Raw genomic sequence first — 14,695 nt, 5'->3', positions numbered from 1 at the left:
CAAGGAAGACTTTGTCTGGAGTATCTGTCAGAGTAACACTCTAGTCTCCTGTATATCTTAAATGGAAGATTGTCGTTCCTTCTAGTTTAGATGGCATAGTACCTGTCTGTCGAGCTTCACGCGCATGTCTAGTTCAGATTCTCATCCTCCTTGATCGAGGCGAGTGAAGCAACAAGCGAATGGTACAGGTGCAGAGTACAGTACTTTGACAGTACGGCATATGCAAGTAAAAGTTTCAAATTCCGACGCTGTTACAGGCTTGACACTAAGTAGGTCATGTAAACCTGCCGTTGCAAATGAGTTCTAATCTATTATCTATACTGTCGACTTCAGTGCCCTGAACCGGGCGCGTGCCTAAGCACCCACACCTGCCACCAAGTGAAGAGCATCATATCCACAAACAGCAATGATTGCTAGCGCTTGACGTCCAACGTTGGGTGCACGATTCCTTGACGCGTGTGCTGTCGTGTTTTCGTGCGTATTTTGTTCGCCCCCGCTTTCTGCCCGGTGTGGAGCCGAGATTATCGAGGATACCGTCACAGTGATGGCGGATGCTTTTCATACTCGAGCAATTTAGAATGTTCGATACGATAAGGTCCGTCTGATCTCAATCCAGCGTTGCCATCTAGTCCAAATGACTACTAGCATGCATACAGGCCTCCATATACTGCTGCGAATTACGTTTCCAACACTCATAAGAGGCTCCAATTGGATCACTCCTTCACTGCATGTGACCAACATGTGGCTCGAACAAGTTCAAGTCCGCCAGTATTCTAGCAGCACCGGATGTCGATATTAAATATCGGTGCAATATTGCTCGGTTCAGCATGTCTGGAAAGTGGCAATAAGCTGTGTTGTCTACTAGAAGCGCTCGTTCAAAATTGACATTTTTCTTCGCTGGAATGCTACAGTGACAGGGTTCGTTGGAATTTTACATCTAGCCTAGGTCTACAACATGTTCATACACGTGTATTCATCATGTTTTTTCTTTTCTTTGCCTTCGGTAAGCGCTCTAAGTCTTTGCTATGCCTAGACTATTAATCTCGAGCCGAAGAATAGAAGTAGAGGGTCCGAGTCATCATATCTGCACGACCCAAGTATTTCAATCTGGCAAATTTCTTTCATTGTATCTCATCTGAATCACCACTAGTACGCATGCAGGTCTCCTTGTGTTGTTATCCATGAGTTTTAGAAACGTAATATGGACACTGATGGGCCTCGAATGTCACTCCTTGACTGGCTGCAACAACTCTTTCTGGACTTGCCATAGCACGCGGGTGGCGTGCCATGATTCGGTACGGCACTTATTCAATCATGGTCAATTTTCTCTGAGAGGCAGTGTTTGACTTCTATCTCTATATCTAGGGTCCTGAATAAGCGCTTGCTCCCACTTTGCATAGAGTGCGTGTTCTTCTGTGCTCGGTGGAAATGCCTATAGGATCCTATTCGGACGTGCTAGATCCGCGTACGATTTACATGCAGTAAATCATCTATGCGGAGTTCCATTCGTCCCTTATAACTGCTGTTCATCTCATCGACATTAACTTCCAAACCCACCTGCGGATAGTTCCTGATGGCTAAACAGAAACCTCTGTTGGTTTTGACAATCCTCATCTCCACTTGCTTATTCGCTCTTTGCTGGGGGTTCATGATTATAGTTTGGCGTCTCAAATATGTGATTCTCCCCGATCATGTCGTCGACCTCATTACAAGACATCCTACTGAACTCACCCTCATATCCACTGTGATATCCACGATTTTGTCAGTAACCAGCACAGCGTAAGTTCAGATAGCTAGGTAACCGCAGTGCTTTGCTGACATCTGCATCTGCATCCAGTCTTTTATCATTCGCTGTCAGAAAGGCAATCAACCATTATATTACTCATCCAATATCACTGGTCGAACTTCATACTGCAATAGCTCTCACTAAACCACAACCCCTTCTTCGATGGAATCATTACAAACTCTCACTTTTCACGTTGGTTTTTGTCTGTTTGGTTACATTACTCAATTCAAGGTTTGAAATTATGCTCATGAGCGCTATGACTGACACATACCCTGTCGCAGCTGGACGACATTAATATTGCCGACACTGCTATTGTGGCCTGTACCGATCAATGGCATAGATCTGGACCTCGCAAGCAGTGCCTTTGACACGAAACTAGGTTCTGATGCTAATAAGTCAGGATGTAAGGATTGCATCCTTACTCATCGTGTAGTGCACGTTGATAACCCCATTATAGATTACCAGAATGGTTTGAATACCCTCGATATTGTTGCGTCAACGAGTGGAATTTCAGCCACACGCTTGGCTGTTGCAGGCGGAAATGATAGTGTCTTCGCCTTCAATGGTGTCTCGTACAACACATCCAGCAGTGCGCTCTGATGTAACACCATACCCGGGGTGGTATCTCATTCTGTTCTCAGGCGGTATCCTTCCGGCGGTCGAAGATTATGCAGGCACCACATTGTATCCTGGTGGTATTGGTCTTGAGTACTACGGTGGAAAAGTTGCGGTCAATACATCGGTCGCCAAAATCCGGGGCCTCACTAGAAATTATACAGTGACACAACAAGGTCTTTCGGCGAATATTTCCTGCAGTGACCTTGACCCAAACGACTCGGAATACTCGCTGAGCATTTATAACACAACTTCGCAGGGCTATATATCAAATATTACAGCTTGGGAATGGGTAGCTCATTGTCCTCTCGGCAGTACGTCTGCACAGTCCACCTTGTACTATTTGACACCGCCTGATGTTGTTCGTCAGCGGGTGCCAGCTATTTTTCGACGGAGGTTTTCACGGGGTCTTTCACATTTGATGGCCTTCTCGGTGTTGTTGTCTGTCCTACTGTAGGATACCTGTATACTAATGCCACATCATTCGGTGAGCGAGTTCAGCGTTAAGAAGTGTAAATGTTGATTGTCGCTACTTCCTTAGACATCTTCCTCCAGGGCATCGGAGAATATAGTTTTTTGAATGCAACAATCTGTAACGTAGCACCACATGTGGCTTCGTTCAATGTGACATACGATCAGTCAATGATCTCCGTCGATCATCAACCTCATTCCATCCAGCTACTCCAGAATGACAGCACAACTGTCATCGCCTTCTTAGTGGAGGTAGTGTACCGGGTGGCTATTTCTACTCAGACGACGTACAATAACCCTTTGGGGGAGTTGCTGCAGCTTAATACAACAGACCCCATGGCTTCGGCGATGAACATTTTGGTAAGCAGCTTTTGCCACATTTAGAACTGCAAACAAATTGTCTTACTTTTGAGTCCCGCAGGAAAACTACTTCCGTGGCATTGTAGAGTTTTCTGGCACAGTAAGTGGACAATCTCGTCTTACCCATCACTTTCAAACGGGGGCTGATATACTGTAGTACCTTCGTTCTGCCTACTTTGCAGAAGGTGCCAGTGCGAATTCCGCGATGCAGGACTTGTTCGCGAACAAATCAGCTTTCATACCCCTGAATGGAACAATGTATATCACAACCTACGGTTGGTACAGAGGACGCCGTACATACATCTATACTCTCGTCATCTTCACGGTCATCTGGGCGGTCACTGTTTCAGCTGCTGTGTACAGTCTAATTCAGGAACGTACTCACCCACGCTCCTGTACCACTTTTGACGCATCGAACCCAGTCCATCTGATGGTGGCATCTTCAGCTGGAGGACTAGAAACGCTCGCAAGATTTGAAGATAACGTAGCTTTGGAGAATGAACATGCACGAGTGCGTCTCCTAGATGGTCGGGATGTGGCACCAGATGATGCAGTGGGGGAGAAGACATCCGCTCAGCCTACTAGATCGACAATGCCGCGGTTCGAGATTGTACCATAGGTAAGTATCCTACAGCTGTTGGGTATAACGTGCTATGCAATCTTTCATGTCTTACTACCATGATGTTGCATCTGCATGGTCACCAACAGTGACTCCCTTATCCCATGTGATTTTCTTTCCCTTGATATGATACTTATGGTCTTGGCTTCCGAGTTGCCACGCTACGCACATAGTACCTGATACTCTTACAAAAAACCTATCAAAGACCCAGTAGATAGACTTGTAAAGCCTTGTGTTCTTACAACTGAGCTGTTACCTGGTGATATTGCTTTGATCATCTTAAGTCTTTTCCTTGTGTCTTCACCTGGGGATATCACCATACATGATGTTAGTTAGTTGCTGCACCATGGTAAGAATGGAAGTATGCACAATATCAACAAGCAGGATGGTTTAAAAAGAGACTTGCAAAGTGATCATACACCTTTCTCGTGAATGAATACATGTGACAAGGAGATAAAAAGTATTGAGTCATGAGGGGGGCCCCAGTAGTGCACAGTCAAATACAGCCTGGGGGGTAAACTTACACCTGTAAATTAGCATTAATTCATGTATGGATCTGGGACTTCAGGCATTTTGGGGGTGTGAATTTGGGTGAATTTGGGATTTCAGGCCATATAGTGATATTGATGTATCAATAACCTATAATGTATAGGGTTGCTTTGATACATTATTTCCACTAGGCAATAGCTTGCTAGGACACATAGTAGTGATACATCAGTAGGTGGATCTGTTGCTCCTTGGGTCTTGGCACTTGTTCCTGGCCTTCTCTGATGGGTACCTTGCTTCTTCTGCTGACATATCAATGATCACTGTTTGGGGCTTTACCAGGATCTATTAATATTTCTGGTAGCCTTCTTACAGTTGCATTGCCAGCACCTTCTCGAACATCATGTGATGTGCAAGTTCAAAATCTCACTAAGTCTAGCATGTCAATGTAAGTAACTCAGATGTACCTTAGAAAATGGAATACCAATGGCAGGTGTGGGCTTGGAATTCTATGAAGTACACATGTTCACCCACTCCAACATTTGGAACAGTTGAGAAAACTTAAAATTGATAATGTTGGCCAAGAAACAACTTAATTGCAGTAATGAGAATATGTCTAGTGAAACTTAGGTAGAGTTACTATGTAGTACTATACTAATTACATTCAAAATTCATCATGGTCACCTCCTTCCTGCTTTGCATGAACTTGCATTGGTGACACCAATATTATTGGCCTCTTCAGCTTGTTTTGATTGGAAATGCTGGCATTTTCTGTGACCAGAATTGTCCTCTTCAGTACCATTTTTTGCTGAAATGGAGACTTTTTTTGCGTGCATTTTGAACCTCATTGACATTGAGGGGGAATGGGTGTTATGGCAGAGTGCTGTGGGGCATCAGTGTGCGACACTGATGCAGTGTCAGCAAGAGGCAATGCCAGTGAGGAGTTACCACCAGCATCTAGGCCATTATTGTGAGTGAAGTTGTATATGTTTGAGGGTGATGTGAAGAATGGGCGAAGACATGGAGATGTGACTCCAGATACAGATGGTGGTACCTGAGGAAGTGGCAGGTCTATGTCTGGACTGTGGAGGAGATCTAGGAGAGACAATGGCTGCCTGGTATTAGCCACCAGTGTTGACTGACCATTGCTGGTAGCAGGAATTTGCCATTGTGGCGGCATAGGCAGGATAGGGAGTTGCGGGTTAAAATTATCCACATTGTCTTCCAAGGGAGGGAGTTCAAGTTCCTCATCTGTAAAACATTGCAGATGGGAACTAGAGAAAAAGTTGGTGGTGTCAAGAATGGCATTGATGTCGTGAGAAATAGGATCATTTTGACCATTGTCTGTAGAGGGAGTTGCAACTGGGGAAGTAGATAGAGTGGCATCGATGTTAATGGGGCTTCCAGAACACTCGGTAACAGCAGTTGATATATCAGCTGGTGCGGGACTTGAAGTTGTGTCTTCTGGAGAGGTTGTAGTACCTGGTGTACTCAACACAGAGGCCTCTGCTGCAATGAACAGTAGTTAGCTTTGTTGAATTTGTGAGTAAGACTTATGTGAACTTATGGAATGCTTGGTGAACAAATTCTGAATATGGTAACATGACAGTTGTTGTGAACTGCAGGTAGGCCTGGCTAAACCTGTTTCCCAGCTTTGTCATGCCAACATGAAAACTGCTGATGTCCAGTGTCCCACTAGCCACAGGATCAGGGCCACCCATCAAAACTGAGAATGTCCAAGCTGTCATCAGATGGAGCTCCTCGAAGAACTGGGTAAGAATTGCTCTAATTTTGGATATGTAGCTTCAAGTTGATTGAAATTAATGTGGTGCATTAAGATGAAGCAAATGCTGATGACTCACACTGTGTTATCTAGGGATGCACTGTTCTTTTTGATCTTGTCCATTTCAACACGCTTCTTCTCCTTCATCGCCTCTATTGCAACCCAAATTTCTTCCTTAACATCCTCAGACTCTGCTGCAAATGCCAGTTTTGTCTGCTCTTTAATGATAGACAGGTTCATCTTCTTCATTAGCTTTGCATTAGGGTCACTCTTGAGGGTGTCTTGCAGGCTTTTGACAGTATCTTTGACCTTATCATGTGTTAAGGTTGTGTGCTCAAGGGGGTTGGATCACAAGGGCTTGGCCTCAGCTCATATGCTGTGCCCCTTTCCCAAGTATGTGCCCTTAATTTTTGGGGGCTAGAATAGTTGTCCAGAGTTTCTGGGTTTTGACTAGGGTGGATAATGGGCATCCAGATCTGAAACATGAGATAAATCCAGCAGATGTCTGGATGTTACTTGGACAAGCAGATAAGACTATTCCAGATGGATTCTGGACTAGAAACTAACAGGGGGTAGACTACCCTAAGGTAGAGCTGGAGATGTAGTCTAGGATACAACCCTAAGACTCAGAATGTGACAAGAGACTTGGCTCGAGTCCAGAGGACACAGAAATGAGCAGGAACTAAGATGATATTTGAACTGAAGTATTTCTGAGAGTTACAGGAGGTCTATATACTGTAGGTATCATATAGGAATCAGTCAGCAAACACAAAGGCTATGTACAAAATGTATGCAAAGTCTATTAGTAAGTAGGACAGATCACAAATAATGCATATCAGAAATGAAATGTATGTAATGGATCAATAATCAAAAGGGAAACATAATTAACTGGAGTCCAGAGACAGGGGAAGTCTAAATGGGGTTGTGCGCTGATATAGAGTTTGGATTCCAGAAGGGAGATAAAGATAGATCAGATTATTGGAGATCTGGATCTCAGATCTGGATGTCCAGAGAAGTGGATTTAGAGTTGAGGGTCCAGAATGGCATATGACATCATGGTAGTGAAGATGCACATACATCTCCCAGCCTTGCAGAGAGCAGGATGGCTTTTCTTTGGAGGCCTTCATGATCTGACCAACCATATTGTTGACTGTGGCATTGTGAGTAGCATTGGCTCTCCTTCCTGCCTTTGAACTGTTGAGGTCATTGTGCAGCTTTTCCATTAGCTGCTATTGAACTGCCGATTAGTGAATGCATGCATGGTGAGGTCAGTTTTTCATACCTGTCACCATAACTTCCATGCCTCAGCCTCTACATTTTTTGTTCCACAGTTAATTCTACATCTAGTGGGATATCTGGAAAGATAATCTCTCTCTCTGGAAACTTGGCAGCCCAGTCTTCAAAGAAAGGATTCCAGAAGGAGTTGTAGTCTTTATCTGCCTTGCACTCCAGGAATTTGGCATCATGTGATTGCATGAACAACAGTTGTCCAGGGGTATATTTACTCTGGGGAGCCATCTGTGTCTCTTAAGGTGATGATGTAATTGATTTTTTTTTTTGATGATTTAGAAATGAATGTGATTCAAATGAGTGATCTGTTACTGTCAACTTGCACCAATACTGATGATTAAAATTTGCAAGGACATGAGCCAATCCACACAGACTAGTCTCAGTTTTCTTGCTGGAAAAGGATGTGGCACAAATCCATTTTTTTCAAGGTCACAGCTCAATATACTAGTACATGGAGGCCACAGTTCTAAATACTTGGTAGTGAGAGGTATTGTATGCAAAGCTCATTGTCAGTCCTCCCACAGTGTCCCAAACATTCCAGTAGGGTATATTACACAAAGTCTGTCATCAGTCCCACAACAACCTGAGTGTCTGTACATCTTACAAGCATATTTTGGTGACAGCCACACCCATGTCATCCATGACTTTAACTCCTACAGCATTCAAATGTTGTCAGTTTACCCCCAGGAAACAATGTGGTATAACTGACTCCTTTACAAGCTTCTTCAGCTGAATGTAACTCATGTTCCTGGTCTTTGGTGAGTGCATACCCAGCCAGATCAGGCCATAGTACATCATGCTTAGGCTATTGCTGCAGCCAGTTGCTATATAACTGTGCAAAGAATTCTTTGTGTTTGGTAATTGGTGTTTGGTTGTGTTCAGTCACCTGTGGCATCAACCATGCATGCTGATCTTGTGTAGGTTGCCATCTTGGCATCTGGGAACACCTATCATATCAGAAAGAATGGCCTGACAATGAAGATTACTTACAACAATATTAATGATAGAGGTTATGGTGAGTGACAATTTTTTTTGTTTGTGTTGCAAGCTAACGTTGTTAGGTGAAATTAAGTCACACTTTGCAGGTGGTTGCCTGGTTGTTTGGCATTCATCCTGCACAGACCAACTTGAGTCAGCCTGACAAGGACAGTCATATGCTAGGTCTTCTTGCCAAGAAAGGACATTGTGTGTGATTACATTTCATAGGTAGACACAACAAAACACTGCTACTACTAATGTATGTCTGCCTGGCAGATGCTATCAGTGTACTGGTGATATATCTCTCCTTTTTCATATGCCTTGTCCAAGGCATCAGAACCAATTATAACATAAGCAATGATATCTTGTAATGAGATTCTGACTGTTCACAGATGCATCAGTACTGCATGCTCAAGCCCCCATGCTTCCTCCTCTAAGTCCTCAATTGTGTCAAGTGCTGTTTGAATATTCCCAAACACAGTCTGCACTTCCGAGTCCTTGCACTCAATGAGCGCAACACACAAACCCTCTACAAAGTCACAAGATGAGCATCCAATGACCATGAAAAGCTTTTCATCAATTTTTCTTGATTGGATGCATCTGGTGATGGTAAGTAATGAATGAATATTGATATCTAGACTTAGTACATTTGTTGACACCTTTCTTTGTATCTGGCTTGTATTTTTTCATGGTTCCTATAGACAGCCATAGTCAGGTGGATATGTAGCTAGCCACAATGAGCAATATACTTTTCATTATAGACTTGTCTAGAATTGCAAGTAGCCTGAGCTTTTTCTTCACAGGAGTTGTGCAATTGAGGGCGTCCCATGAGAGAGTCTTGGTACAAGGGAGATTTACACACAATGTGAGTCTTGTGAGTACAAATTCTTGCATGGGTATTTACGTCTGAGGGAGATTTACTTCACATAGTTGATACAGATTTGCCACCCAGAGATTCCATGCTGCTGTATACCTACCTAATGCTCATCCAATGGTATGTAACTTATAAATTCTCACTGAACATACAACAAGTACAAATGTTTTATTTGAACAACTCAACCTCTGGAGCAGCCAAGATGTTGAGCATGAACCAAATGGTGAGGAAATTGTTGCACCAAAACCATGTCATAACCATGGTATCATCTATTTTTATCCAATTAATTGACACTTGTGAGGATCTTCATCTGCTCTATTACCCTGCAATTTTGCTATTGGCTTCATATTGCACCCTTCCAAGGTGGCTAAGCTCAGGATTGAGTGCTTCAGGCATGGAACTCCAAGTACCAGTACTCCTGCAGCCCCACTCCAACGTTTATGGGAATACACACTCTCTTTGGATGGTCACACAAATCTGTGCACTGACTATATCCCACTCAGTCAATCCACCTCTGAACAGGAGATTCAGCCTACTATCAACACCACTACTGCTGATCCCCAGGAATTCCTATCAAATGACTACTGGAATGAGGTACCTATTGATGTCAGTAGCAAGTGTGAATTGTCACATGACAAGCAAAAATGAACAGCAGTTGTACATTTTGTACCTTGTGACTTGTGTTGACTATGTTGAATAGTTTGATAGGATACACCTATTCTAGTATGGATTCCAGAGTGTGAGGCATTTCTTGATGAGATGCTTCATCTTGAGGGGTGAGGATTTGATGCACAATGAAGTAATTGTCACTGTGGAAGTGTCAACTTGTCATTTCAGTGCAGGGAATGTTTTGGAATGGAGATGCATTGCAAAGACTGTATTCCTGAGTATCACTGTCACCTCCCATTACACATCATGGAGGTGAGCATTTTGCTGAACTTCAACTGCATAGCAATTAACACATTTATAGATGTGGAATGGTTCATTTTTTGAATGGGTATCTCTGAAAACACTTGGCTTGCACATCCAACTTAGCCGCAATCTACATGATTGCTGTCTAAATCCATGACCATCTTCTGGTGATGACTTTGTTGTGATAGATGTTAATGGTATTCATGAAGTCACACTAGATTTTTGTGAGTGCCCCACTGCACAAATTTGGTATAAGCAACTTCTCCATGCTCATTGGTATCCAGCAACCACTACCAATCCATGCACCACTGCAACTTTTGGTGTCCTAGAACATTATCATCTGCTTTCATTCGAGTCAAAAGTGTCTGCATATGAATTTTACCACAGCTTAGCATGGCACAGCAACAATACAGGCCTAATACCAATCAGGGTGAGTTATCCCACACAAATACACATTATCAGCCACATTGAAACATTTCTCATAGGATTGTTATGCATTGTTCATGCACATGATTCACAAATGGAGGCACTTGCAGCAACTTTGGCATGCAGGGAGGGGGCATGATCCCAATGGTATCAATGCCACACAAGAGGGTGAGCTCACTGTATTGTGCCTGGCATGTCCACAGCCTGGGAGGAACTTACTGGAAGGGTGGGAGAATGTTGGACCAAACTCAAGGTGAGGACTTGAATCAATGATACAATTTGATGATGAGAGGTTAAGTATGTTCTACAGGTGGCATTGTCATGCATGGTATGTGATTCATACCATGACATATACATAACAGGAGTGATAAGGAAGGTATAATACACCAGACTGATCCTATCACCAAGTTATCCCATCATTTTTCCTTATTATTTAGCTAGTTTTTCACTTTCAGATTTCACTTCTATTTTTTTTCTTTTCTTTCCATGTATTTCTATTTTTTTCTCTTTCTACTTTTACTTAGGCATATTCAGCCACCACATTTTCTCATGAGCCACCAGGCATGTTTGTAAGCATGTCATGTGACTGAGAAATACTTTGATTTGTAAGGATTCAACTTGACTCATCATGTTTGGTCATGATTCATCATGCTTTGTAAGACTTGCAACTGTATTTATAATCCACTTAGTAATAAGGCTGATTCAGCACACCCATAGGCTTGGTTTGTAAGCACAATCTTACCAATCTATGTGATGACTCATGCCACTTTTCTTTATGCTTTGTAAGATTTCACTTTATTTAATATCTACTTAGTAAACAAGCTGACTCAACACAAGTTTGTAAGCACATTCTTACCAATCATTGTGAAGAATTATGCTTAGTAAGATGGTCTCCAAAAAAGGTATATAAGGAGCTCATTTTACACCTATGAAAGTAGACTTCCCACTTTCACTCTTTATCTCAAACCATGTGAGAACATTTAAGATTTAAGTGCAGGCCATTCAGTAACCTTGAAGTAAGACTAAGAAACATCTATTCAGGTTATATACTACCTTACAGGGGTTGACTATATAACTAACAGTACAGCTGACTAAGCTAAAGCTTCATCTACACTACTTTCTTCTCTCTTTTCCAGGAAGGGAGACACAATTCACAAGCACACAAAGTGCTACACATTCAAAGTTCACATGCAGTACTCCAGACTACTAGTTGCTTTTAGACCAAGGAAACAAGAAGAGGATAATTGAAACATATCCCTCCCAAGAACTCACACATTATCTACCACAAAAACTAGAAAAGTCGTAGACCACGTACTTAAGGACTGGCAAGAAGTCTTATCCTGTATAGTTGTGTTGTCACTATATATGTGTTGTACATAAGACCCTTAAGTAGTAGGACAGCATTACACACTTTTCATTGCTGTGGATGCAAACTTCTGGCTCAAAAGGAAAGCCATTTCAAGTGACCAAGTGGACCCTGGCTTGAATGTTGGCTGGGCTTACTTTGTCAAAGAACAGCAATATAAATCGCACTTGAATGATCATGTACTTCAGCAGCAAGAGGTGAGCCTTTCTCTTAATGCTTACCTAAATCTGAAAGGTGATGCAATGCCTCATGCAGCACAGTAGCTATGTCAGCCACAATGCCATCAATATAGCAGACATGAAGTCTTCATGTGGTTTAGCTGCCGCTGGGGTAAGGACTGTGGACTGCACCTGACATAATATGAAGCATCCAAACAGTGTGGGTGACCTCCAGAAGGGGGAGAGGTACATTTTCTGTGGACCTAGTGATGTCTGCATCAAACTGACCCAGTCATCTACTAGGTATATCAACATGGAGTACCTCATTTTATCTACCTTGGCATGTTCACCAGTACCAGTACTCAATGTGTCTTATGACATTGCATGTCAGTGGTCTAAAAATTTCTGGGCCCGAATGGAGACAATGCTGACACACCTCCACCTCCCCTGTGAAAACCTCAACATTCATTACTTTGTCCCAAAGTTCCATATTGGCGCACACATTGAAGAGTGTCAAATCACATTCTCTTGGAACTTTGGCAAATTTGTTGGACAGACAGATGGTGAAGCACCAGAACAAGGCTGGGTAAATATAAACCAAGTTGCTTCAAGCACAAAGGAGATGGGCCCTGGCACATGGCACAATACTTTGGATGATTATTTCAGTGATTGGAATTGGAAGAAGATTACTGCACTTGGTATGTAAATTTCAGCTCTTTTCTGCTACAAAATCTCATAGGTAGGACAAACTCTCAAATGTAAAATGGTGGATGCTGTCAAGTGGAAGGGCAAACATTGTTGTGCTTTAGATGAGCTTGAGGCAACAATTCATCCATGTTTGGTTGCACAATGGAGGGGTGAAGTTGAGATGTGGGAGGAAGATAACATGAAGCCCAACCCTTTTCAAAGTCACGTTGTTCATGAGTATTCTGATTCCCTCCCATTGATTACAACTCTCATTTCCCTTAGCAATCACACTGGCAGCTATGCATTTACAGCTAGCTGACTTGGAAGCTTCTGAGTTGTGGGTGGGGATAACCATTCACTCCATTGCAACATATCACCCAGTATTCTTATCAGCATGGGTATAAATCTAGAAGAACAGCAGTACATGATATCAACACAATTTATTTGTAAATTTTCATTTGCATACAAACAGACAACATTTTCACCATGACACTGCCAACCTGTCCCTGCACCCCACTGACAAGCAGAAAGAGATGCTTACACACCACACCAACACATTACAATGCAAGATTGACACCTGGGCTTGTGTCCAGGAGTTATACATGCCCATTGTGCCTACACTGCATTCATTGGTGATGGATCCTGCTGCACAAAGCACCCTTAAGCTGCAGGATTTCCCTCTTTACCTGCCATCTGCACTTGATAATGCCCTTGAATGTGATCAACAGATCTGTGAGTATGAGTGGGAAATGCACTATGCCCAAGCTCTGGACACCCTAAATGAGGTCAGGTCCCATCTACACCTGTGCTCACACATGTACAAGTTCAAGGAGAGAAATTTATGAGGCCAGGCTGCTTCCACATGTGCTCAGGCCCTTATTGCACATTGTGACGATCATATTCCTGCTAGGCTTGCAATGGCCATCTTTTGATATACAGTGGCTCAAAAAACTGTCCGCATGTTTTGACATTTTTCACTATCTATGATATTGTGTGAGAACAAACAAATGCCTCAAGGACATGCTTATACCACATTGCAGTATGGCTTCAGGGCTTTCATTTGAGCCCTACACCGTGGGAATCGGTGGAGATATGGTGGAGATACAAGGCTTACAAAATCATGACTCATGCGGACAGTTTTTTGAGCACATATTAAAACTATATAAATCATCATTTATGACACCATAACAATCATGCCACCATTAAATAAATTATAAAGTGGTGTCATTATGTCATTTTAAAACCATATCTAACTATACAAACCAAAAATTTCCATATGTCATGGTTATATTCACCATGAAAGCCACTCCCCCTGCTCAAAGGGATAATATCCTCTCTCTTTCCTATTCTGGCCTCTCTGCTTGTCAAATTTCCTCTAGAACTGGAGTATCCAAGTCCACTGTGGCCAAGTTCATCAAAGAAAGTCACACAGACAAGGAAAACTTCTGTGAAGGGTGTCCATCCAAGCTCACCTCTACTGATAGGAGGGCTATTATTCAACATATCACTACAGGAAAGGCTGATAATGCTGTCCAGGTCACCTATTACATCAATTCCACCATCACATTCCCTGTCTCTTCACACACTGTGAGAAACATTCTCAAGACAGCTCATCTCAGGTCAGTAACAAGGAAGAAAAGGCTTTCCTCTCCATCACACATAAACAGAGATGACTAACCTTTGCCTTAGCCCATCAGAATTGGATTACATGGAATGGAAGCATGTTATATGATCATATAAGACCACAATAAATAGGATTGGGTCAGATGGCAAGGTATATATGTGAAAAAAGAAGGGTGCTAGTCCTCTCTGCATATGTGTGATAGAGAGGAGAGCCTTTTCTTCCTTGTTACTGACCTGAGATGAGCTGTCTTGAGAATGTTT

The 14,695-nt window shown here is 42.6% G+C and overlaps 4 protein-coding genes across 4 annotated transcripts; 3 read left to right on the top strand and 1 right to left on the bottom strand.

Moving 5' to 3' along the window:
• Nucleotides 1-1,462: 1,462 nt before the first annotated feature.
• On the top strand, nucleotides 1,463-2,174 carry BJ212DRAFT_1336292 (uncharacterized protein). The gene is made up of 2 exons (XM_041334939.1): nucleotides 1,463-1,779; nucleotides 1,838-2,174. The coding sequence occupies exons 1-2, from the start codon at nucleotides 1,574-1,576 to the stop codon at nucleotides 2,079-2,081; spliced, it is 450 nt and encodes a 149-aa protein (XP_041195983.1). The 5' UTR covers nucleotides 1,463-1,573; the 3' UTR covers nucleotides 2,082-2,174.
• A 709-nt stretch (nucleotides 2,175-2,883) lies between these two features.
• BJ212DRAFT_968379 (uncharacterized protein) lies at nucleotides 2,884-4,100 on the top strand. The gene is made up of 3 exons (XM_041344474.1): nucleotides 2,884-3,232; nucleotides 3,294-3,332; nucleotides 3,390-4,100. Exons 1-3 carry the CDS (start codon nucleotides 2,918-2,920, stop codon nucleotides 3,849-3,851), a joined length of 816 nt encoding a protein of 271 aa, XP_041195982.1. The 5' UTR covers nucleotides 2,884-2,917; the 3' UTR covers nucleotides 3,852-4,100.
• Nucleotides 4,101-5,890: 1,790 nt separating this feature from the next.
• Nucleotides 5,891-6,369, bottom strand: BJ212DRAFT_1297397 (uncharacterized protein; the record flags this gene model as incomplete). Its single annotated transcript, XM_041332587.1, has 2 exons — nucleotides 5,891-6,122; nucleotides 6,200-6,369. The coding sequence occupies 2 exons, from the start codon at nucleotides 6,367-6,369 to the stop codon at nucleotides 5,891-5,893; spliced, it is 402 nt and encodes a 133-aa protein (XP_041195981.1).
• Nucleotides 6,370-10,021: 3,652 nt separating this feature from the next.
• BJ212DRAFT_1550103 (uncharacterized protein) lies at nucleotides 10,022-12,830 on the top strand (the record flags this gene model as incomplete). The annotated part of the gene is made up of 10 exons (XM_041341904.1): nucleotides 10,022-10,038; nucleotides 10,063-10,183; nucleotides 10,233-10,317; nucleotides 10,363-10,398; nucleotides 10,459-10,604; nucleotides 10,660-10,836; nucleotides 12,002-12,163; nucleotides 12,222-12,296; nucleotides 12,333-12,370; nucleotides 12,428-12,830. The coding sequence occupies 10 exons, from the start codon at nucleotides 10,022-10,024 to the stop codon at nucleotides 12,828-12,830; spliced, it is 1,260 nt and encodes a 419-aa protein (XP_041195980.1).
• Between the last annotated feature and the right edge of the window lie 1,865 nt (nucleotides 12,831-14,695).

Source organism: Suillus subaureus (genome assembly GCF_016647635.1).
Source record: "Suillus subaureus strain MN1 chromosome Unknown BJ212scaffold_7, whole genome shotgun sequence".
NCBI lineage: Eukaryota > Fungi > Basidiomycota > Agaricomycetes > Boletales > Suillaceae > Suillus > Suillus subaureus.
This window is presented reverse-complemented; position numbering and strand designations above follow the sequence as displayed.

Coding starts and splice junctions, on each gene's coding strand:
- BJ212DRAFT_968379 (XM_041344474.1), top strand. CDS start 2,918: ATGTTGATTGTCGCTACTTCCTTAGACATCTTCCTCCAGGGCATCGGA. Junction 3,233..3,293: donor CTTCGGCGATGAACATTTTG/GTAAGCAGCTTT, acceptor TGAGTCCCGCAG/GAAAACTACTTCCGTGGCAT. Junction 3,333..3,389: donor TTGTAGAGTTTTCTGGCACA/GTAAGTGGACAA, acceptor GATATACTGTAG/TACCTTCGTTCTGCCTACTT.
- BJ212DRAFT_1336292 (XM_041334939.1), top strand. CDS start 1,574: ATGGCTAAACAGAAACCTCTGTTGGTTTTGACAATCCTCATCTCCACT. Junction 1,780..1,837: donor TTGTCAGTAACCAGCACAGC/GTAAGTTCAGAT, acceptor ATCTGCATCCAG/TCTTTTATCATTCGCTGTCA.